Source organism: Sebastes fasciatus, chromosome 14 (assembly GCF_043250625.1).
Source record: "Sebastes fasciatus isolate fSebFas1 chromosome 14, fSebFas1.pri, whole genome shotgun sequence".
In the NCBI taxonomy this organism is placed as follows: domain Eukaryota; kingdom Metazoa; phylum Chordata; class Actinopteri; order Perciformes; family Sebastidae; genus Sebastes; species Sebastes fasciatus.
Window position 1 is genome coordinate 17,238,765 of NC_133808.1, and position 25,302 is coordinate 17,264,066.

The 25,302-nt window shown below is 38.1% G+C and overlaps 2 protein-coding genes across 6 annotated transcripts in view; both read right to left on the reverse strand.

The window, feature by feature from the left end:
• Nucleotides 1-7,516: 7,516 nt before the first annotated feature.
• sp5a (Sp5 transcription factor a) lies at nucleotides 7,517-11,071 on the reverse strand. 2 transcript variants are annotated; one of them, XM_074659333.1, is made up of 2 exons: nucleotides 10,635-11,071; nucleotides 7,517-9,769 (listed from the first exon to the last, which is right to left on the reverse strand). In XM_074659333.1, the coding sequence occupies exons 1-2, from the start codon at nucleotides 10,683-10,685 to the stop codon at nucleotides 8,606-8,608; spliced, it is 1,215 nt and encodes a 404-aa protein (XP_074515434.1). In that variant the 5' UTR covers nucleotides 10,686-11,071; the 3' UTR covers nucleotides 7,517-8,605. The 2 variants fall into 2 exon arrangements, with proteins under 2 accessions (XP_074515434.1, XP_074515435.1); XM_074659334.1 differs by having other exon boundaries at nucleotides 7,568-9,742; nucleotides 10,635-11,060.
• Nucleotides 11,072-16,302: 5,231 nt separating this feature from the next.
• The window catches only part of myo3b (myosin IIIB), a 76,921-nt gene continuing 67,921 nt past the window's right edge, over nucleotides 16,303-25,302 (reverse strand). For all 4 annotated transcript variants that reach the window (XM_074659336.1, XM_074659339.1, XM_074659338.1 and 1 more), the window contains one exon: nucleotides 16,303-16,438. The gene's annotated coding sequence lies outside the window, so the exon portion shown is untranslated. The remainder of the gene's footprint in view (nucleotides 16,439-25,302) is intronic.

Sequence of the window (25,302 nt, forward strand, 5' to 3'; positions counted from 1 at the left end):
AACATTTCACCGCTAGGAAGTGCAGAAAAAGGGCAAGCTGACTCACCTGAAGAACTTGTTAGTGTTGTAGAATAATGAAAAAAAAATCACAATTAATGTGAATATAAACTGTGGTGGAATATAACATAATAGTATAGTACTGTTCTGAAGTTTAATTTTGTTGTACTGTTCCTTTACGCATTACCATTTCCTGCCACTTTATACTTCTACTGCTTTACAATTCAGAGGCTATAAAAATGTGCTTTTTACCTTACTATATGTATTCAATGCAATCTCACTGGAAGGCACATTTTAGCCTTTTCGCGTGTCATTTGTTCGCCACGCAACAAAACTACGGTAACGTCTGCAGTTAGGTTTAGGCAACAAAACCACTTCGTCAGGTTTAAGGAAAAACGTCATGGTTGGGCTTTAAATAAGTACATAAACTAAGTTAAATACATACGGAAATATCGTAACATAAGTACGGAAAACACGTCACGAATGTCACTGAAAAACGTGACAAACTTTCTCACTTTTTATTCTACGTCCCTACCTCTGAGCGTTGCATATTTACGCAGATGTGTTTACATTGCAGTCAATACAGACTACATGGCGTACAAATGAGCGTTCTTATTGTACGCTAAATGCCTTTCTGTATATTGTGGGCACTGTCCTCGTCATGAGGTGTTTTCTCCTCTTTTTTTTCTAGTGTAAGCTCAATAAAATATGACTAAAAAGTGTAATTTGATTAAAAGTATATCTATTTAAGATACCTATTAAAAAGGTATATGAATAAATGTATTTTTTTTAAGGCTTACACAAGAAGAAGTTTTGACTAAGGTTTAAGCTCAAAGAGGGTCAAGTAGGTTGGATCGTCAATACTCTGGATAAAAACACATCTACAGGGAGTAGCTGGTTCAAGTACTTGCACTGCGTTGTATTATTAAGCATACACTGTGAAGCTATGTAAATGCTTATCTGCATCTAAACATATTTATGTATTCAATAAAGAGATGGAAATCAGTTACGAAGAAAAATAACATGTTTTAATTACATTTTAATCACTGCGCACTGATGTATAAAACATGCAGCCCAGCGCAAGCTCTGACTCTTCTGACCTCTTACACATAAACCTCCATTCAAGAGTCACCATTTTTAATCAGAACTGGCGTGAAATTTCCTTTTTATCACAACAATGTCTAGATATAACAAGTCAAAGTTAGAATCTAATTTAACAATTTGTCATGGTTTAAATACCCAATACCCCCTTTCTCCTTAAAAAGCCAATTAAAATATGCAAAAGTACAATCCTTTAATTTTCTCATAAAAATGTAAATGACTCAAAATAGCCACTTACAATCAGAGGAGTTATTTAACAATGGGAAATGAATCTTCACGTCTCCATGAAATTATAAAGCAATGTCATCTCTAGTAAGTAACACATGTACATCAAAAAAACGGAACAACTGGGATTTTTACTTGTTCATTCTGCTGCTGTTGTGCTTTGCAGATGTGATGTGATGCAATATGAGGTCATCGTGCTACAAAACGAGGTTTATTGTCTTTGACTGAATGAGTCTGTTGTGTCCTAACCACTGGGTGCAGTTTAAACTGGTCTCCTGTGAGACATGAAAACCTCCCATCACCTTCTCACAGCGAGAGACTCGTAAAGCTCCTGTGTGAACACGCAGAAGAGCTGAGCTTGAATCTCTTACATATAGTCCACTTTAAAGAGTATCTCGGAAAGCAGCTACCTATTTATTCCTACGCAGGTATAAGTCCAGGGTAGAGGTGGAAATCACATCATCGTCAAAATAGGCTTTAGTCAGAGAACACATCATTGTTCATAACAGTGATACTTTCACTGTCTTTAGTTCAGTAGCAATAAATCCTCCAAATTAAACAACAAAATGCGTTGTTGTTTGTCCATGACACATAGAAGTGTTTTCTGATCTGACGCCTCTAGGACGACATAATATGTACGGTTCGTCCAAAACCATTACAAATCAGATAAATCAGTTATATGCGACAACGCTATCATTAAAGGTACGGTGTGTAACATTTAGAAGGATCTATTAGAAATGGAATATAATATTCCTAACTGTTTTCATGAGTATAATCACCTGAAAATAAGAATCGTCCTCTACATGCAGTCCGCAGTGTTTCTGTAACACAGAACGGACAAAACAAACTCTCTAGAGAGAGACTTTCATGTTTTTACGTTACCTGAAGGCCACCGTAGTTTAGTAATGTGAGCCTCAGAGTGCAAAACCGTGGTACCGCCGGCTGCCATCTGACTTCCGTTGCTCCTAAAGTAGTGTTATTATGGTAAGGATGGCCTCTGAGCGAGGCAAACGGCGTTACCACTGTTTTGCACTCGGCGGCACACGTTACCGCAGTCTTAGAAAGGGAGGAGTGAGCGGAGGGGTACTCAGCTGGTTGCAATCTGCAACCACACCACTAGATGCTGCCAAATCCTACACACTGTACCTTTAAGGTTTGGTTAAATTTAAGCACAAATATGGCTTGGTTATGTGTAAAGAAAAGTACTTTATTAAGTTTCGGGGACCTTTGTTGTCATGGTAACACTAATAAATGTGGTTAAGGTTCGGGGACGATCCTGCTCATAATCCGATCCTCCCGTATTGCCTCTTCTGATTTCAATTCAATTAAATTTATTTTTATATAGCATCAAATCATAACAGAAGTTATCTGGAGACGCTTTTCATATAGAGCAGATCTAGACTCTATAGTGATTTAGCAGACACGATTTATCCTGAGAAGTCCAATTATTTGCTTTGTGAGTGAATCGTTAGTGTTCTATCACTCTGATCTTTCACCAACAGTATCATATATTACTTAAAGGCCCTGAAAATGTATTTTCTCAATCAGCTTACTGTGAGCTACAGGATCCAACATGAACACAAACATTTTCTGACAGGTTTTGTTTCTGTGGTGGGGTTCGGATTGGTAAAGGGTTATTGTTATTATCTTATTTCTGTGCACCAATCAGAGCTTTCGCAATGTTAACCTCTTAATAAACATACCAAAGGTTTGATTTTTCTTTTCTGAACTTTAACTTCGATTGCGGCACATTTAGTGATAAATATTCTTAAGATGTATTACTGGAATAGTTCAGTAGTTTTCAGTGTCTTTAAACTGAGAGGCACGGAGGCCTTGACACAAATACAAAGATGCTTCTCAGACAGTCCAGCTTCAGCTCACAGATTTAATAATTATTTATCTGAACGTCCAGACAAACCTTTTTCACATGTCCCACTAAATGTAACAGCAGCTGCAGAGATTCAGGCAGTACATAACTATCCTCCATAGAGAGCAGCAGAGCTGTTGACTTCAGGGATTTGATTCATGCCTCTGCTTGTCAGTCATTTTATTTTCAACAGCCTCTGCAGAGCCACAGTGAAGCAGGATCACGTCTGATGAAAGAGTTTGTCCCTTTGCTGACTGAACCTGATCCCCAAAGCTCACGTGACTGCGATGCATTATTTATTTTTACATTTGAAGGTTTGAGTCATCAATACGATTCCTAAACATGGCAGTTAATATTTGAAAATAATTTATTTTCAAAACCAGAAGTAAAATAATACATTATTTTTTTCAGCAATCCTTGAAAGTTTAAAAAAAATTGATAAAAACTTAACTCAAGGTCCACTTACATATTAAAATGCTTCCAGGTTCTTTCAGTTGCATCCCGTGGCCTTCATCAGTGGATGGAGTTTGTGAAGTGGAGATAGAAAAAGTATTTATACATAAATAAATAAATACTTAATCAATAGATATAATAAGTATACAGAATTTAAATTATAAATAGTATCATTTAATATTAAATAACAAATAATTTGTTTAAATATTAAAAGATATTTTATGACTGTTTTATATTATATTGTCAATTGAATATATGTTTACACACTAAAAATCATTGGGTTAAAAATGTACCCACTTTGGGTCAATATAGCACCGATTCAATACTGGGTTAACTTTACTGAACAGTACCAAACTGATTATTGTGACCCAGTGTTAGACACAACAAGCTCCAGTTTTACCCTAAAACCATAAATGTATCGTACAAAATGATATGCATGTGACATACAAAACTGCAAAGAATACATTATTATTAACTAATTATAACGGTCACAAATAGTGACGAATACGTTTAAAAAGAGCTAGAGTAGATCAGTTCACAACCATATCATATTTTAGTTAACAGAAATATAAAATATAACATTAATACTGGGTCAACACAGCCCATTGTCTGCCCACGGTACTGGGTAATGTGTTGGCACTATATTGACTATTATAGGTGCTTCACAGGAGTCATAGTTGTTGACATTATTAAACATTGGACACTTAAAAATCTGCTTACAACTACAATATAGTGTGTTTTAAACAACAGATTAACTGTTTATATATTGTTAAGAGGGGTAAAAAAAAGTGTAACCCTGAAGGGAACAACATACAGAATGAGATAATTAGGAATGAGCATTTAATCTACAATAACTATATAATATTAATGATGATTTCCTTTCTATTTGACAGTAGAAATTAAATAATTTAAAATCATACATGGACAGGCATTTGTAATATGAATATCTGCAGTTCTTAAATCTTTTTCATTTTTTGGAAAATAAACCTAAGCCACGACATATGATATCCTTTTATTATTAATTAAGCATTATGGCCTCCTGCAGTGTTAAATAATAGTGACTGTATCTCGGACAATGACGTCTAATCAGAGCCGAACAATGCCTTTGTGCGGAGCCGGTCTGGTGCATTCAAACTTATCCATCATTTTATAATAGGATCATACAATTTGTGGATAAAGACTTTACAGTTCAAATGGTCACGTCTCATCATACTACTGGAGGTTTTTCCTTCATTGCTCCTCTTTTTGTGATGAATGTATGTTAATATTCATGCAGATTGTCCATTCGTGGGATTTGGTAAAACTGGATACAACTCTCACATTTACTACCAATATAGCAGCACTATAAAAATACTATATGATATCACAAATCTGGTCCGAATACTATAACTGATAAATATAACATAAAACTGCAGCAGACAAAGTTTTATTTGTTTTAAAGGTCCAATCAGTAATCATTTTTGACCATATAAATTACAGGTGCATTCATTAAACTATTAACTGACTTATAGATGAAAACTTTGTATTTTTCATTTGATGATCATTAAAAAAATATAGATCTGATTTGCTGCTATTCACAAATATTACTGATACACTAGCAAACATAATAACTTGTATTTAATTGTTGTCTAGTGTTAGTCCTTGAATGTATTATGTATATGTTTATTTAACCGGTACAACAATGTTACATATTGTAAAGAGAAGTGTTCCAACAAATAAAAGGTATTAGAGGGCCTTAGGGTGCTTTCACAAGCCATAGTCCCTTTGGCTAGTCTGAATCAGAGTGAAAATTATACTTTTGGTTTGTTTTAGTCTGGTTTGGTTTCACAGTGCACAAATTATAGAGGACCAAATAAAAAAAAAGTAGGATATGAAGGAGCGAATTTATCTTTTTCGTCTCAAGACTCACAGACTTTGAAATATTGCTGTCAAAGTTTTTTCAGTTTGACTCTGCACTGATCTACTGTACGCATGAATTCGTTCTCCTCCAGTTTATCTCGAATGACTTTATAAATGTCACTTTTTTTGCAGACTTTATTTAGCATATTCTGTATGTTCTCTACAGCCCAGATGTCAAGCAAAGTCAGTCCTCTCCCACTCATGTTAACCTGTCGTTTACCTGTGTCCATTTCAACAAATGCGCACACAGGCAGTCTGCGTTTTGATTCGCTTGGAAACGGTCCGAGACCACCTCTCGCAAGCAGTCCGGTTGTTTTGGTCTGCATCAGAGTACCAACACTGCGCTCATATCTGGCCAAACAAACCTCACCAGGGTTTGAACCGCATCAGAGTTCGATTAAAACTGACTAAATGTTGGTTTGTGAAAACGCCCTTAAAGTCACTTAGTTGCACCTTTAAGCCACCAGATGAAATGAGATATTTCAGGATAATGAAGTAAACTAAAATGGATTTCAAATTGGCAACATTTTCTGGCTGTTATTGTGGCGAACCCTACGACCATACAACGAGGAAACCAAAGCAAACTATATTTGCACTATTAAACAGAAGTTGAGAAATACGAGTAATAATAAAATTAAGTGAAACAAATGGACTCCAACCTGTTGAACCTTCTACGATATAATGTACGACAACATGTAAGATATTAAAAAAATAGAAAAATATATTTTTCTGAATACAAGTGGACCTCTACAGTCGTCAGTTACATTTAATATTTTGTCTGCTCTGATGAACCGGAGGCAATTTACAAAAGGGGGCGCTGTTGAGGCAGATAACTGACAGCTCAAAATGCCAATGAATGGCAGCGGCTGTTGTCTTCATACTGACATTTTCACTGATCCCTCATAAGACAGACAGACGGTGTCACTGCTGACAGGCACCAACGCTACTCTCTAATAACCGAGTTACTGAATTAGATGTTTGGATCATTGAAATCATCGTTCAGATCTATCTAGATGAAGAGTTCATCACTTTTCTGTGTTGATTAGTTATATGGAAGTAGTTGTCTTGAGGTTTGAAAGTTACTTTGACCCCAAAAGGTCACTTTAAATCCCCTGTGACCATGAGAACATCTGGTTGGAGGAAGTCAAAATACTGATCAGCAAGTAGTTTACTGCACTTTGAGTAAGGGCATGTTACATGACACTTAATGTAGGTGTTGTAGTGTGTAATAAGTGTACAATCTGCCCTATAAATGCATTAATTTCTCCACTCTGTTGGACAAAAAAAACACTGAGTTCTTCGCCAATTATTGGTAAAAAAAAAACTGGACTGTCGTCAACCGTCCATTAAGGCTGTGAGTGACTCAGTCCGACAGGTGAGACATTAAACTTGCTGCTCACTTCTGCGTTTAACATGAATCCAGTGATGTTCCAGCTAAAAGTGTTTTTTTCTTGGCTAATGGGTCTCATCTCAGCCTACAGTGTCACTGCAAAGTCCTCAGAGGTAAAAGTAAAACGCAAAACACGGTGGCACAAAACCACATCTAGTGCATTAACAAATCAGAGCATTCCCACAGTTGAGTCTAATGGTGGAACAATTAACATCAGCTGTGAAGAAAATGTGTGATATTCTCCAAAGAACTTAATGTATTTACTTTGAGGGTTGTTTGCATTTTTTTTTATCTCTGAAAAGCAAATTTTTCAGTAAAACCTCTCACCTCCTAATTTAACACCTCAATACTGAAAAGAGTTTGGAGATTAATTAAATTATTTTTTCAGAATATTAGCACCTGTATGCACCTTTGAAGCGCTCAGGTCTACGCATGATGGAGAGGCATCTCTTTTACGCTTTATGTCAGTTGGCGGCCAAATTTCATGGCTCGCACTGCTATATTTCATGGTTTAACATTGTACTGTACATTTTTGGATACATTTATTATGATTTCTGTAAAGATTATCAATACAGTCCAGACCAACTCAACTTCTGTCACTACTTGAATATCGCTATGCGTATGTTAGAGGTTAAACAACAACAGCAAAAAAAATTAAATAAAATGCAGACATCTTTTTTCATTTTCAGTTCAGCCAAAGTAGTATTAAACATTGTTTTATTTGGGTTGAAATACTCCTTTTTGACCATCACCAACAGCTGGGAACTAAATATTAGCACACTTTTCTTCCCCTGCAAGTCCTCAAATCACTTCAATTTTAGATTTTACTAAACAAAATTGGAAATGAACGACTGGGTTTTACAATTCACAAGGCACACTAATCCAGGTAATACTGATTTTCTTTACACATAAAAACCTGATTGTCTCATCGCCCACATAAACTGAGGGATATCAAATGAATTATTCGAGTTTAGACTTGAGGAAAATGTTATAATCTTTATTCTCACACAGTATTTGGGTCATATCAACAATAGCAGATCTTTTCAAGAGCATGCTTTTTTTAAAAACACCCCATATGGAGTGAAAAAACGGACACTTTCATTCAACAAAAGCTATTAAATATAATTTACAGGGGGGTAGTGAAATCTTCCACCGAAGACAATGATCAAAACACAAGTTGAAAACTTGTCTTCCCTTGATATGATATAGACAGTGAATTCAAACTCATGAGCTATATAACTTCTCCATGGTCCCAAATTAACTTATGAAACTTTATATTTATATATATATACAAAAATGTGCTACACAGACCAGCAATGTTAGAGACTATTGTCTATTGTATTAGAAATTTAATAAGGTTAGACTGAAGCACTCTTTTGTGCACCATCCTAAAACTAAATATGGAGCCTAATCCCAGATCAAATGTACGTTAAAGGGCCCTGAATATTCTGTGATTGTAATGTTTAAATGTACGTTTCTTGTCTTTGTCTTTGTTGCAAATGGAGCTGCTGTTATGCACAACAAATTTCAGACCTGTCTGACAATAAAGTATTATCTTTATCGTATCTTAAATCAACCACAAAATAAAAATCTATAAAAATGCAGCTCACTGTTAACTAATAGGACTGACTGTATTGCACTAGTGACTTCTACTGTTTTTACTACAAGGTGTGTTACAACATATTCCTCCCTGTGTCCTCCCTTTTCACATGATCAAGTGTCTTGTCCATGCACTTGGTTTTTTTGTTCTGGTGAGTTTTCACATGTTTTGCCAAGTGGTCACTCCTCATGAACCTCTTGCAGCAGTCAGGACAAACAAATCGCTTCTCTCCAGTGTGAGTCCTCAGGTGTCTCTGCAGCTCATCCGACCTGGTGAAACTCTTCCCACAGAAGAGCCAGTTGCACACAAACGGCCTCTCTCCACTGTGCCACCGCAGGTGCGCTTTCAGGTGCGAAGTTTTCCCGTAAACTTTCCCGCAGCCAGGTATGTGACAAATGTGCTGCTTCTTCTTGCCAGGCTCGTCGCTTGAGGAAGACGTGGAGGACTGACAGTTTGGACACCTGCACCTCCTGCACCGACGCGCAGTCGCTAAAGGAGACTTTGTGTGCAGAAGAGCTGCGATCTGCGTCTGGTATTGCGCAAAGTCAGTGTGTCCAAGAACCAAGCCTCTCTGCAGCTGGAAGCGATGATGATGTCCAAGAGTGGAAGTGTGGGTGACATGGTTGCCCTGCTGCAGGCTCCACCATGGGATATCCTCTGCAGGGTTTGGGGACAACTGTCTCTGCTGCTGCTGGTGGTGCACAAGGCTGGAGGGTCCCGTGACGAAACTTGGCATCGCAGGAGCAATTGGAGATGGCGCTGCGTAATTGACTGCAGGGACGTATGTGGGAGGACAGGAGGACTGCAGAGACTGCATGGAGCAAGGTAGCATCTTCACAGGGGAGAAGTCATAAGGGTACGAGGAAGGGTCTGCAGGAGGAGTGAGAGGAAGCTCGTGGTGGGAGGTGAAGGAGCTCTGGATGTGCAGCTGGGACTTTGTGGAGGAGGATAGTCCGAAAGAGTTGCTGCTGCTGCTGCTAGCCAGGCTGCCCTGAGGGGGTCCCTCGGTAGTCCACGGGTGAAACAAGCGAGATGGAGAGCCCAGAGTTGTTGTTGGATCGTAGGGGACCTGGAGGAAGTCTGCAGGGTTTGATGATCCGTGGTGGTGGTGATGGTGGTGGTGGTGATGTCCGATCCGGTTACAAGTGGCAGCCAGGAGAGCCAGAGGAGAGTGCTTACAGTTCTCTGGAGAGGAGTTTGGAGTGCGATCCTGCAGAATAACAGAAACACACATATTCTATATTACAATTAACACACTTGGAAAAAAAACACACATAAATAAAATGTGCTACATTTTTTTTAGCGATTAAATGTTTTTTTGTCTTTTAGATTAGTTTCAATTTGATGTGATGATAAAAAGTTGTCATTAAGACAAGCAAACAATTAGTAATCAAATTATGTCTTAGATAGTTTCAATTGGATGTGACATAAAAGTTGTCATTAAGATGCAAAACAATTAGTAATCAAATTATATGACATTAGACTATTTTATACTTCTAGTGTAACACTTGTGTTTATATGTATTTATTACATCTACTTTACCTGTTTTTATTTGCTTTATAACTGTGTGTGTTTTACCTGTTATATGTTTTATCTGTTTAGTTTAGTCTTGTCAAGTATTTGTTTTAAAGCACTGACCAGAAGTGGCAAACTGTGAATCTCGTTGTATTTAACACAATGACAATAAAGCTTTCTATTCTATTCTATTCTATCAAAGTAGAGCTTTTGTTAAATATATAAAAAGACTCTAAATGGATCCGGATGACTGACTTTACAAGTTATATTAACGTAAACAAGTGTCCACTTTCAAATCTCAAGAAGACCAAAAACTGTTCTCAGACGCGTTTCTTTAATTGATCAAATGCTGCACTTTACTTTTCTTTGGATTGTTTTTTTATTATCCTTTTAATTTTTTTCTTTTAACGTATTCTTTTTTTCTATCTTATGCACTTTGTGCTCTTTTATCTTTGCTTTTATATATATGTAAAGCACTTTGTAAATTGCCTTTGTGTATGAAATGTGCTATATATATATATATATATAAATAAACTTGAATGCCCAAAAGTCGCCAAAGTAAACATAAAAAACTTGCAGTAACAAACCTGGAGAAAAGCCTGGAGTGTTTCATTCCGCAGTACAGCCACTGCTGCCATGGTAAAAACGTCCTCCTCTTCCTCTCTCTCGATGAAGACAAAATAATCAAAATAATAAAAAAAAAAGCTCTAATTTTAGATAAATGTGAAGCATTCGCAGTAAAAAAAAAAGATGCGTCGAGCATGCAGGTCTCCTCTCCTCTCCACTCTTGCTTCCTCTCTGCGAGATCTCCTCGGTCTATCTGCAGAGTGAGTGAGGGATCACTTGTTAGGATTTGATAAGGACTTTGGTGGGCCGCCAGCCAGTCAGAAATAAGATTTATTACTTTGAAGTTTGCCGCTGCCCAATCATCAAAGAATAGCGGCTCTTTGAGAGGGGAAAGCAAATCCTTTGAATCCACAAAGCTCCTATGGTGTGTTTGTTGGTCTGGATAAAGGAGCTGATTATTAGGGGGGATGGGAAGGGAGGAGATAAAGGCGGGACAATTAATGAAGTAATCACTATGTGGGAAATGTATATACACAAATAATTGGATTTTCTTGATCAAAGACCCCCATGCCGCCTGGAGACCCTGGTATTGGATGCTGTAGTCATCTGATCCTCTTTTTGTAATTAAGGATTTGTAGCAGAACCCCTATGTGACAATGTGACATTGTTATCTCTGGAGATCTCCAAGAGACTGTTTGATGGAGGGAAAAAGAGACCAAATCAAGTGACTCAACACAAAAGTTTCTCATCTCAACAATCTCTTTTTACATTTTTTGTAATTTGAATTAAATGTTCTTTGTTGTTCCAACACTGGCATTAAACACTTAATTATGCCCTCTCTGAATTATTTAAATACTTAATTCTCCTTCACTCATTTCAATCATTTGTTTTTTATCGGAACCTTATTCCTAATTTTTTTTTCTTCTCTTTTGTTGAGCATTAAATGTAAGCTTATAGAGCCTTAGGGTGAAATTCCCAGCAGCTAATTCAAATTATAACATGTTACTTAACATGACACAAAAGGGGGGAAACCTCTTGTTTTAAATCAGGTGACAAAAGCAGCACTTGAAATGGTGATGTCTCAATTGTGTTTCCTTATAAAACTCCTGTATCTCGGGCATCCAAACTAAACAGAGGTATATATAACGTGAGTCTTGTTTTTGTTTCAGAACATTTAATGGGAGGCAAAAGTATGCAGTTTTTTCTTAAGATAATATTCAAACTTTTGTGGCAGAGCAGTCGAAATGGAAGTTTTCTATATCAACTCTCTGATCTTTATCTGGCTTCCCTGAAGAAACAATCACTGTCCTCTCAACTAGTTTGAAGCGGCAGATTTTGAATTAGATCTGTTCCTTTGAAGGGATTAATGTTCCCAGTCCTCTCCCACGGCTTTACACACAGTCATGAGGGAAAGGGGGAGTCCTGCTGGGCTGCACTGGAGCCATGTTAAACTACAAAACTGGCTACAGGAGGAGTGCTGCAGTCACACCGTTGACTGATAGAAAAAAAAAATAGTGGAGATTAACCTTGTTTACATCGAGTTATGGCAGCAGTGGGTGATGAAGTTTATTGTGTAGAGCATATAAAAATAAGCAGAAAAACAGGAAGGTCACTACTTTGAATCCTGAGCCACGTCGTATTAAATCTGCCGTTTACAAGAGAGAGTGAGTACTTGTATATGTTACACCTGCAAAACCATCTCACAGAGGTCACATTATTAATGGTTGCAACCTCCGAATAGGTGAATGGAAGTTTTTTCATGATCAAGAAATACATCTTCTTAATAAGGCACCCTTTATACACAGTTTATAACTAATTACTTTACTAATTAATACATAATTTACCAATGCTTTATTGATCAGTTATAAGCAACTAAGAAGAACAACTTTCGGGTTGCCAAGTTGTGAAAAATCCCTTTAGCTGATGTTTATCCTCCTCCAGAATAACAACCTTTATTGTATTTTTATGTTTTTAACTCATCAGTAAAATTAATTTCTGTAAAAACACTTTATTAATGACTTATTAACACACTGCAGACTTAATGGCTTATTAGAAAGTGAGAAACCATAACGGTAGTAAATGTTATACCAACACTTATAATTAAATTATTACCAAACAGAAAGGATAAACAGCCAAATGTTTTTTTTTCACAACCTGGCAACTCAACTTTTGCTCATAATAAGGGATTCTGAATGATCTATAAAGTAGTTCTAGTAAATGATTTATTAAGCATTTATAAAGCCAGTAGCTACTAGTGAATTGTACTAGTGTACATGTATTCACTTTGTGCATCTTGGTATTACAGGGTTTTGACACAAAGGAGCTCAAAGCAGGTAAAAAGAGAATTATTAAAAAGACTGAATGGTTTATAGATCAGTAAGAACAAGTTTTAGGTTGCCAGATTGTGAAAAATTCCTTCGACTATAGTGTTTATCCTTTCTATTTGAGTGATAGCTATAAATGTTAAACTTATAAATACTTCAAGGTTTCTCACTTACTACGAGGCATCCATAGCCCAGTCTCACGACAAAGCGTGTAATAAACTCGCCTGTCCACCAGAGGATAGCATGTCAGTGTTACGTCTTGTGTCACCTTGACGTGATTATTTCACGCCTGCATGAAGGTGCAGTGTTTTGTTGTGACGGTTGTCACATGTTTTCCATTCTGATGTTACGTTGTTTCCGTACGTGTTTTACTTAGTTTCCGTACTTATTTTAAGCCCAACCACGTTTTGCCTAAACCTAACTAAAGGCTGGCACTAACAGATTCATTCATGAACAACAAGAGTCCCCACTAAAAAAAACAACGGAAATCTCGCAAAATCTCTCAGGATCACATGTGACTTTAGTGTAAACTAACATGGCGGACGACAGGCGGGAAGAATTAGCGATGTTAGTTTTTGCTCTACTTTGTACTGAAAATTGAAGAGGGTTGGATGGATGAAATCATTGAGAAATGTTAAATAAACACTTGTGTTGTTGCCACAAATCAACAAGTTCGTCCTCCATTTCTAAGCTCCATCTTTCTATTACTTTATGCTTCACGTTTTGCATTAGCTCATGCATTAGCCACGGCCGCAATGACGGCGGTGGTCGTCCTTCCGCTTCAGTCAGCTTGGTTCTCAATTGGTTATCGTTCTTTCCCACGTGACTGTGTCATCGGCTGTCCTCGGGGTTCCCCACACACAACAGGATATCCCATCGTAAATATTGAACATGTTTAATATTTACGATTTGAAATCGGTGCAGCCAGGATGGACTTCCGAGCCGATCGGGGGATGTAAAAAACACTCTTAACATACCTCACACTACAGGAATATCTGGAAAGCTAATCTTTGAAACGATTAAAAAATTGGGGCCAAAATTGTCTTGATTCTCGTGTAGAGTGTGCCCCGCAGAAGTGTTTTTTTGCCTAATCCTAAGTGAGTGGTTTTGTTGCCCCCTGCTGGTACTGCACGTTAATACAGGCGCGTACTATTCACGTCTCTGCGAGGCAAAATGTGACGCTGACACGCTATCCTCTGGTGGGCAGGCGGGTCTATTAAACGCTTTGGCGTGATATCAGGTTGGCATTCAAGTCTGCAGTATATGTTAATAAATTGTTAATATTTTTGCTTTTAAACACGAATCCATCTTACATTGGAAACCCCAAAGTTGTTTTTATTGATGGCTTATAACTGATTTATAAAACACTAGTTAATGATGTATTCATCTTTTATAAAGCTGTTAGTTTCTACTTATAAACAGATTTATAAGAGGATGAATTATTAGAAAGTGGTACCAAAACAGAACTTTACTGTTTACTTTATAGGCGTACATGCATTCACTTCATGCATTTTGAAATAAAGGATTTGGGCTCAAAACAGGTGAAAAGATTATTATAAAATGACTGAATGCTGTAAACTCAGTTAACCAGCTGTTACCAACTAAATTACTGACCAGCTCAGACAGTAAACATTTTTACAGTCTACACCAAAAGTTTGCGTTTGTGCAGAGACTCTGTCAGTTAGTTTTTACTTCCAGGTTTAAATGTCAGATAAATGTCAAACGTTGTAATCTGCTCTCTTATGTTAAAGCAGACAACTGTTAAAGTAAAGGGGAAATCCACCCTAAAACAGAATTAAGATGTTTCTATGATCCTGAACAGCAGCACTGATTCGAGGACATTAAAGCAGCAGATATTAATTCTGATTTTGGGTGGATTTTCACTTAAATCAGCTTTACATGTGAGCTGTCATACTATGCAAAGGCACATCTCGGACATATGTGACAACTGCATGAATTTTGTAAACCATCAGAATTACCAAATTATTGATATCTTCCTTTGAGATACTCTAAATGCAAGTTCTTACATTTTAATGCATCTCAATAGGACTCCAGCTGAGGGATGGATTTGGCTGAGCAGGACTTTGATATAGTTTGTAAGAAATTCATGACTGTGTGCTTGACACAATGTCCAGTCCCCGAGGTAATTTACTTGCTCCAAACCTTTACCGTCTGATGGCCATGCCTCAAGTTTCACAGGGTCACCTCAGCAGTGGTTTGGCTAAAAGAATTTTTTCCTGCGGCATTTGATGGGAAAATTAACTTGAAGGAACCCCCCAACTGCAACAGTTTTCTGCCTGTAGACTCAAAGGTTTGAACATGGAATCAGTCTGTACCATCCGTGTATTTCATAAAGTACTTTAAAGCATAAAGCAGAGAGTCGATCAACAGAAATACTGTTAAGACGTGGAGATGTGTATGAAGCTGCATTTAGGGATGAGCAGAATATCTAAGATACAGTCTTGCAGTGGTTACAGGAAACAAAACTCACACAGTTGTTGTATCTAAAGAGCGGGAGAGTGAAGCAGGTATTTTTCTACATATATGGAAGCAAAGTCCCGCCCCTTCTGGTGGCCCACCATGGGACCTTATTTCGGAAAAAAATATGAACGGTAGTCAATGGAGAGAGACAAATATTTTTGTTGATCCTGTTTGAATTGCACCATGAATCACACATAGGTTTGTCAATTTGAAAGATAATTTTGCAAGTCGCTGTTTGTTGTAAAACTGATGAAGTATAAGACTGTGATAATACACAATTAGAAAGACTACACAACCAAAAGTCGCGCTAGTTACGATTCTCTCACTGAAGCTATGATGCCTGTGTGTTTCGTACTGGGATGTACTTACACCAGCAACGGATCTCGCTCGTTCTTTCACTTCCCGGCTGATAAGAAGACCAGGAGTCGCTGGATAAAACACACCAGGTAAAATAACGTTTCATTTGTGCGTGGAACAGTTAGCTAGCTAGTGCTGGTGACGTATATTGTGCGAGATGAGAGATGTAGTTCACTGAGCTGTTTCACACAAATCTAATTGATACTGCAACAAACTGAGACTTTCTTGATTTGTAAAATTATGCTTCAAATTGACAAACATCATATGTGTGATTCATGACGCAATTCAAATGGGATCAAAAACATATTTGTCTCACCGTTGATTACTGCTCATATTTTTTCCAAAATAAGGTCCCATGGGGTCCACCGGAAGGGGCGGGACTTCGCCTCTCTATGAAAGTCGGAGAAAACCATAAGTCAGTTTCTGGAGTTCTGCACTTTTGGCTCATAATCCTATCTGGATCAGAAATCTGATTTTTTTGCATTAAAAACAAAATTAAGAAGAAAAATACACAAATAGTCAGTAATCAGTAGTTTAAACACATTTATTTGACTCATATAAAATGTCAGTTTACTAGAAATAAATATACATTTACAACAGATATCAAATGTGTTGCTGAGTTTGTTTTGGTTCAGGTCCGGTTCAAAGTTGACGAAGGCAATCTGCAGAAGATAGAAAGAAAAACTGCACTGACAATCGTCATTATGCAGCACACTCTACTAATACACACTGTAAATACTTTTCACTATCGTTTATTTTATTTGAATGATATACTTCTTATTGTATTGACCCCAAATGGATCTGAGAGAGCGGAGCTGCATGTGATCTTGACATTTTGAGCGAACTGACAGTGAGAACTGGGGATTTGACAGAGTCAGGGGGCAACGCCACAACACGAACCCTTTTTAACTTTCCATATTCTCTGGACAGCTGGAGAGAAAACAGGTTCCACATCTGTCTCATACGAGAGATATCAGAGAGGATGGTGGGGGTTGTGGTGGTGGTGGTGGTGGTGGTGGTGGTGGGGGTGCATGTGTGAGAGTGAGAGTGAGTTTGAGTGTGGGAGAAAGAGAGAGGGGGAGAGGGAGAAATGCTCAAGGCTACTGGGTACTTGAGCCGCTATAATGGTGTCTCGTATGAGAAAACATCTGTGAATTTCCTCAGTGATCTACAACAATGTATAACTCAGAGCAGTCACTCAGCAGACCTTTGAAGTTGCTGTCTGACAGAAAGCTGCCATTGTTCGCAGCCCCCAACACACAGAAACTCCAACTTTGGTCTCACTAATTTTCCCTGCAATGCGATACAACTCTTTTTTCTCTCTCTCTTCCGAGCCTATGAAGCCGGGGATCTCTGCATATTCAAGAGCAAAGAGCAAAGCCTTGGCAATGTGCAGGATTGGCCTGGGGTCACGTAAGGCGGGACAGGTCATTTTACCTTCTCTCAGCCCACCCTGGATGAGTTAATCCAGCCCTAAAGAGGGAAACTCTCCCCCTCTGTGATGATGTACAAGGTTACAGCCTGTAGTGCTCTCCCAGGAATTATTACAATACCATCACCATATCTACTGTGATGCCATAAACAAAACCATCCTCACATATTCAAATGACGTCAGCTTTTAAGAACAGGTGGTTTATGTTTTTATTATACTTAAATTTTTAAATATTCTTTCACTTAAATATTGTCATCTACGAAAGCTTTAACTGTACACAACCAATTGTTGGCTCGCAAATATTAAAACAAGATTCCATGCTGTAGTTGGCTATATAACCTATATAAATGTGTTAATTTTAGTAAATATTTAATTAAAAATGTTACACAAAATGAAAACACGAGAGTGAAACAAACTCAACGGATGAACTGACCTTTATCTTAAAGGTGCAGTGTGTAGGATTTGGCGGCATCTAGCGGTGAGGTTGCAGATCGCAACCAACTGAAACTTCTCCCGTGTGCCAAGCGTGGAGGAGAACTACGATGACCGACGCGTAAAAACGTGAATGGCCCTATCTAGAGCCAGTGTTTGGTTTGTCCATTCTGGGCTACTGTAGAAACATGGTGGCCGCTCCACATGCTCCACATGTAGATATAAACAGCTCATTCTAAGGTATTAATTTCAATGTTGATTAATCTGTTGATTATTTTCTCGATTAATTGATTAGTTGTTTGGTCTATAAAATGTCAGAAAATGGTGAAAAATGTGGATCAGTGTTTCCAAAAGCCCAAGATGACGTCCTCAAATGTCTTGTTCTGTCCACAACTCAAAGATATTCAGATTACTGTCATAGAGGAGTAAAGAAACCAGAAAATATTCACATTTAAGAGGCTGGAATCGGAGAATTAAAAAAAATTAAAAAAATTACTCAAACCAATTAATCTATTATCAAAATAGCTGGCGATTAATTTAATAGTTGATAACTAATCGATTAATTGTTGCAGCTTTACTATTAATATTATATTCAATTTCTGCCAATAGATCCCCCTAAAAGCTACACACTATGATACATGTAAAAAATATTCATAAAAATAAAGTTAAAAAAAAGAAAAGGAAAGAGCATGCAGAAACTACGTCAGCAGGTGATCTTAAGGGGCATATAAAGAAAATACTGTACTATGTCAGTGGGGGGTCTCCTTGGACAACTACACAAATAAAAGAAACCTATTTTTTACAGTTATACCGGACATTACTTTATTCTGACCTCAATCAAAAGGCAGTTTTGTTGAACACCAGGTGATAACGTCCCTGCTCCTCCTGGCAGTGGCAAAAAGACAAGCTTTCTGTAATGCATCCCAAACTGAAACAAGGCCGTGTGTAATTCTCACACTGTTACCCGTCCAGCGTTTATTCAATGGCAGCTGGTCGCACCATCTGGGAAAGCAGCACCGGGGCAAAACAAAACAGGTTACACCTTTGGCCATGCCAAGTCTGCTAGTGCCCCACTCCGTCTACAAACTGAGAGAGGCTAATCACAATTTCACGCTCTGATTTGTCAAATCCCAGTCCAGCACCGGAGGCACCAAGAAAACTTTTAAGTCAATAAATTCCATGGTGTGGAGGATAACAGCTTTCCCATACTGTTTTTTTTATTGTTCTATGTAAACATTGTCTAGCTTTTAAACAAGGAAGCAACTGAATGGTTTCTTTTTTTTTTTAGCAAATGAAAAGGAAGCTGACCAAAACATTTGGTCACCACCAAGATTAGCGGCCAGGAACCAAACTCCTCATGCATGCATTTTATATTCATGCAAATGTTAACAACAAAACAGTGCAGAGTGCCCTCAACAAACTGCAGGTGTGAGGAAGCTGAAACAAAAGCCACTGTAACCCTAATGGCATCCCTTGTCATTAAGAGACCTTTGATGTATGTACTCAACAGACTCTTTTATCTCCTTCTTCCTCTATGCCTCTCTCTCTCTCTGGCTCTACCGGCTCAACCAGTTTCTTTATTAATGCCGTCTTTAGGGAATGTTCTTTTGCTCAGAGCCCTCAACACACATCTGACATCTGGCTGACGCTCACGTATGTCGCTTTCTTTGGCACCAATCATTAGCCAGCTTCACAATGCTAAGTTAGTAGTTATTCTAGGTGTCTGTTCGTCCCCTGTCGTTGAAGTTGGTGGGAACCAAAACTATTTATTCTTTACTTATAAAACTGTGGTATGCAATCATAATAGAGTGTGATATACTCTAAGGTGGTGAAAATCTGCCACATCTGGATATCAAAAGCACGTAAACTGCATTAAAACAGTATTTGAAAAGGCTGCACATGAAATACTGGTATTCAAACTCTCCCTTTGAACTCAAAGGATATAGAAACAGGACAATGTTGGCCTAATCGTGTTCTCTCTTTGAAGTGAGACATCACTATTAGGTGAAAAGGTAAGTATGCTTCTTTAGAAAATAAAAGCTTTTCATCATTTGTTAAGGCTGCAGCTCGAGCGATTTTCATAAAGGTGGTTTAAAACTTTGGATAACAGTGTTTTGGGACTGCCTTGGATGTAGCTTTAATGAAAGTGCGGCGCATGAAGCAAATAGCTAAAATGGCAAGAATAACACCAGCAGTAACGTTAGCCACATTAAAGGAGTCCTCTCTCGCATGCCAGATGTTGTCAGATTTAATGAGGAAAAACAAGAGGGAGCTGGATTTACGCAGACGTATTAAAGAAAACACAGGTGTCAGGCCTCCAACACTGACTTGACACAGAGTCCGTCCCCTCAGCGTCCTTCCTGCAGAGACCCGTGAGACGAAGCAGTCCGAGCAAACACAGAAGCTTCAGTTCATTAGGTCAGAGCATCTTTCACGAGAGTGACGACAGTATTTCATAACATTTGCCTTTTGCAACACATAATCAGCTAACCAAGGTAATTACGTACACACCTCCGCTCACCTCCTCTCATATGCTAAAGCAGGCAATCAGCCAGGGAGTTAATTTGGCAGAGAAAAACAGGGGAAGAAACACCCACTCTGGAACCATTTGTCACCACAGTCCAACCTTGTTATTCAAACTAGTGAGCCTATTTGAAATTCCTCTCCGTGGTAAAACAGGGCCAAAATAATCAAGGGAGCATGATCACACTTAATTGATTCAGTGTACTTTTAAGATGCACTACGGGGTGCTGGGGTGACCTATTTCAGACTGCTCTTCAGAGGAACCAACTATCCCAGCAAGGGAGTAATGCACAACGAGGATTTTAATTATTGCAGGATCTGTGGCTACGACCGGAGGTGAAATGCTTCTGAAAGAACTGTGACACCACATTATAACACTGCCAGTGGTCCGGGGTATTACTCTTTGAATTTTATGAGTTATATATGACAATAAATCGAAAAGACTGCGACTTTATTATTGATGCAGCTTAATTATGTGATCATGAAAACAGCTGATTTCTACTTTGTCTTGTCGTATGTTTTGAGAAATAGTTGTCCACAGATCTCAAATCTCAAACAGCCACAGGATTAACATAATAAAATAACAAACACAACTTTTAGATAAATATTAGGGGTGGGAATAAAAATGATTCACCTATGTATCGCGTTTTTTTTTTTTTGTACGATTTTAAAATGTATTTTTTAATGCCAGAATCGATATATCTGTTTCATTTGAGTCTATGTGGAGGTAAAAGGAAGTTATCGCTTTTATTGTTGTAGTCAGAGTAACGTGACGTCATATTCGTTCTGTATCCGTCAACCAAAACAAACAGCAGCCGGCCGCAGTGAGTCGAAACGACAAAGACGAAAACGGCGGAGGGTCCGCGTGAATACGACCTGCACCCTCATTTTTAAATCCAACTCGACTACGACTACACATACAGTAAAGTATGGAAACACTTTGGGTTTCACACACTGTAGGAAAAGCAGAGCTAGACATCATGGCTAAAGCTGCATGCTAACTCTGTCATGAACAGGAAACGTTATCGTATTGCGGTAACGTGCGGTCAAGCCAGCCGCCACTTGCATCTCTGTGGTCAAATCAGCCGACGCTACAACTGTAGAGCACCCATATACTGACATTTATGTTAAATGCATTCAAACAGCCCCGGTTGAGGTTGTAGCATGCTCAGTTTTAAAGCTAGAGCTAGGTATCATATGAAACTAGAAATCCTAAAGGAATCCATTGGTACCAACCATGTCATGTTAGCTTGACGGGAGGAAGGGCTAAATAACGCTCCAAATTTATGTTAAAGTTTGGCGAGGAAAAACTGACATGGCCATTTTCAAAGGGTTCTCTTGACCTCTGACCTCAAGATATGTGAATGAAAACTGTATCTTATTAGATAAAACAATAATTTCCGTTTAAAAAAAGGTAAAAAATAATTAGGCAATATATCTTATCGCAATACTCAGTATATTGCAAAATGTTTAAAATCGCAATAACATTGTGACTTAAATATCATGATAATATCGTATCGTGGAGCCTCTGGTGATTCCCACCCCTAACATTTAATCAAGAACTGTACTTAAGTACAATTTTTAGTTACTTTACTTGAATACTTCCATATTATTACTACTGTTACTACTACTGTACTTAGTACTTCTGCTTTACTACAATTCAGAGGGAAATATTGTGTTTTTTTACGCAATTACATGTATTTAACAGCTGTATTTACTAGTTTGTTTGCAGATGAAGATGTTATATACAAAACCTACATGAGTTTATAAAATACAATGCATAGTTATAGATTAAACTACCTGACAGTATGTAAGCTAAAATTAGTTCCACCTCAATAAACTGCTACATAAAATGCTGCTTACACATTAATGCATCAGTAAAAAGGAGACATTTTCTGCAGGTACTTCTGTAAATGTTATAACGTCATTGTAACATGAATGCTGGACTTGTACTTGTATTGGAGTATTTTACATTGTTGAATGGCTACTTTTAAAGTAAAGTATCAGAGTACTTCGTCTTCCTCTGTGTAGAGGTTGCATTACTTCCAGGAGATGTGAAACATTGAACACATTTACCACCCCAACTATCAGAGTCAGTCCTCAGTGTCTCAACCCCGGTCTGACCCTCACAATACTGAGCAGTGGGATTTGATGAACACTTTGGGTCTCTTTAAAACCCACCAGGATTCGCGTGAACCTGAACCTAAGTGAAGCCGCTATCTCCGTCTCGCTATCTAGGCAGAGCTCTAATGTTTTCCCCGCTGAGTGTAAGGAGGATGAGATCCTCAGTCATACCACCCTACTCTTCCTATTAAGATCAAAATCTCCTCTCAGGCCCTCGGGTGTCAACAAAGGGAGATGCAGTAAATGATATGCAAATTGAAAAGAAAAAAAAAAAGCTCTACAAATCAACTCGCCAGCCCTGCATTTCCGACACTTCACATCTTAAAAGAAAATTCCTGTATTTAGGGTGAAATTCAAAGTGAGGTCTAGCTCTGCCTCTGTGAGGCTATATGTGGTGATTCCAGCACTCAGACAGCACAAAGCCCCTCTAACTACAGGCGGCTCGCTGTGGGAGAACTCGTGGGGAGAGTTCGGGGTTTCAGAAGGATTTGTCTCTGGATCCGTCTTAAACAATAGACACGATGCTCTAAAATAGGTAGATTTTACCAAGTCAGGTTAACACAGTTTGAAAAGAAACACGCTGCCTGCAAGATGAGGGGCTCCGCAGAGTAAATGTGGAGCAACGTTGAAACGACAATAGATTAGTCTACTGACTAAAAATTGATGATCTTTTTAATTTTAAACTGTTATTGTTGTCATTTATTGAGATTAAACACCAAACATATGCCGGTTAAATCTTTAAAAGTCTAAGGGTTTGTTTGCTTTTCTTCAGTTTATGTCATTATAAATGTAATCTAACTATAAAGCAAGGAATATCTGTATGTGTGTAGGCCTATGTGTGTGTGTGTCTGTCCTTCGCATATCTCAAGAACCCATCTACTTCACCGATCTAGAGTGCTGCAGGGATGACGTATTTTTGTAGGCCAACCAGGAAGTTAGCATCGCCCTGGGCTCCCTCGACAGAAAGCCAATGGGATTTTTCCATTGGGTTTTGGATTATTGCAGAAAATAAGCTCTGTGGCAAACAAACGTTTATTAAACTTACACATTTTGTTCAGCAAGATAATCTCCACAAATGAACACTTTTATGGTTTTAGAGGCGTAAATGCGAACGCCAGAAGTAAAAAGCTACCATTAGGTTATAAACAAACTACACTACGCATGACTTCACGTCACCACCACTAAGCTAAAGGCGGACTAGTGTTTGTCGTGATGACGTTTAGTAGTCTCATTTAGCCACTTGTTAGCAACCACCTTTTTTAACACATAAAGGCTTTAAAATTCATGATTAGGGTATTTATTGATGTATTTATATTGTGATATTGGATATTGTGATATCCACAGACCTTATATCTAACCAAAATCATATTCAAAAAACCCATTGACTTCCAGACGATGGAACCAGAAGAGCTAAAATGCTAACTGATTTCCAGGTTTTAGGATTGATTCCTGCAGTGCTCTATTGCTGGGGACCCAGGGGCATGCAGTGTCGAAATTGGTGCAATTTTGACACACAACCCATTCAATATTAATAAACTTTGAATAAACAAGAGATGTCTGAAAAAGTCTGAAAAACAATGCAATAACACAAGTATGTAGCCTACATATAATATTTCATGGCTCTCTAATGGCATACATGAAGGGACAGACGGAACATGGGGAGAAGATTAATAAAGGTACATGAAGGTACGTTGTCATGCAATGACATATGTACGATACGTCAACAGCTACAAAAAATGAATTTGCAGTTATGTTACATTATGAGGAAGGTTATCCACAGATGATTAATGTAACAATAGTTTCTTTAAACATAACAAAATTCCATGACTTTTGAAAAATTGAAAGGATTTTACTTATTCCATGACTTTTCCAAGCACTGAAAATTTGATTTTGAAATTCCATGACTTTTCCAGGTTTTCCATGACCGTGGGAACCCTGGGTTTAGGAAAAGATTGTGGTTTGGGTAAAATAACTAAAGTGGCGAGACAAATAAGTCAATGTTGACTCCTGGTTTCACACGGGACACAAACAGCGATCTCCTGTGTGAAAGTCTGGTGTTTTTAGACCCACCCCGACCGCCTCCCTACGCAGACTTTTTTGTCCTGGCTCTCGATTATGTGGATTACATACAAATTGATTACGTCGGTTATATACGAATTATAAGGCCTCATGCAGCAACATTCTTTTAAATATCTGTAATATTTTCTCTTAATTTTCTGTTAAAACAAAAGAAGTCAACTCCAGATGCACCACATGTTCTTAACCATTCAAATCTGCTCTTACCCATGTGTGCTGAATGAATGATGAATCCCACTTGATCATGAATTGGAGGCGTGTGGCCGCTTGTTCATTATTGGCACAGGCAACGCCCCCTAAACACCATATAAGGGCAGGTGTTGTGCTGTGTGCAAATACTCTGACACATGCCCAAGAATTGGAGAGATGCCACCAAAACAATGCAGTGAGAAGAAGAAGAACTTCAGTGGTAGTAAAACTGAGGTACTGAACGGCCATGCACACCAAACGGGCACGCCCCCCGACAACTCTGTAAGCAGCTATACCGGGAGCCCAGCAATCGGCCGCGCTCCGAACAGGCACTGCATTAATATTATAACATTTTTGACTGATGGCCAAAAACACAGTCAAAAGAAAAATTTAATACATTTCTTTTGTCTAAGGCATTTGCAACATCTGTATAATTTCACAGCAGTTTGTAAGATGAATGATAATTTCATATTTAGTGCAGGTTTTAAGACCCCGAAAAAACCCTCAGGAAAAATGACACCATAATAATATTACACATATCTGCCACATTGAGAGGCACAATAGCAGCAAGTCAAACACCGGACTAGAAACCCCTCTTCTTGCAAAATTTAACATCTCTAATGGGGGTGTCCCAATATACCGCGGTATTAACGATAACTGTGATATTTAAAAAAAAAAAAAATTAAATATCAATATCATGTTAATAATACATATATGATAATATCGTGTAAATAATCCAGCTCTTAAATC

Bases quoted from the DNA above. Each gene is read 5' to 3' on its own strand.
- sp5a (XM_074659333.1), bottom strand. From the start codon at position 10,685: ATGGCAGCAGTGGCTGTACTGCGGAATGAAACACTCCAGGCTTTTCTC. The intron at 9,770-10,634 runs GTTTGTTACTGC...ATTGTAATATAG, and splicing joins CACTCCAGGCTTTTCTCCAG to AATATGTGTGTTTCTGTTAT.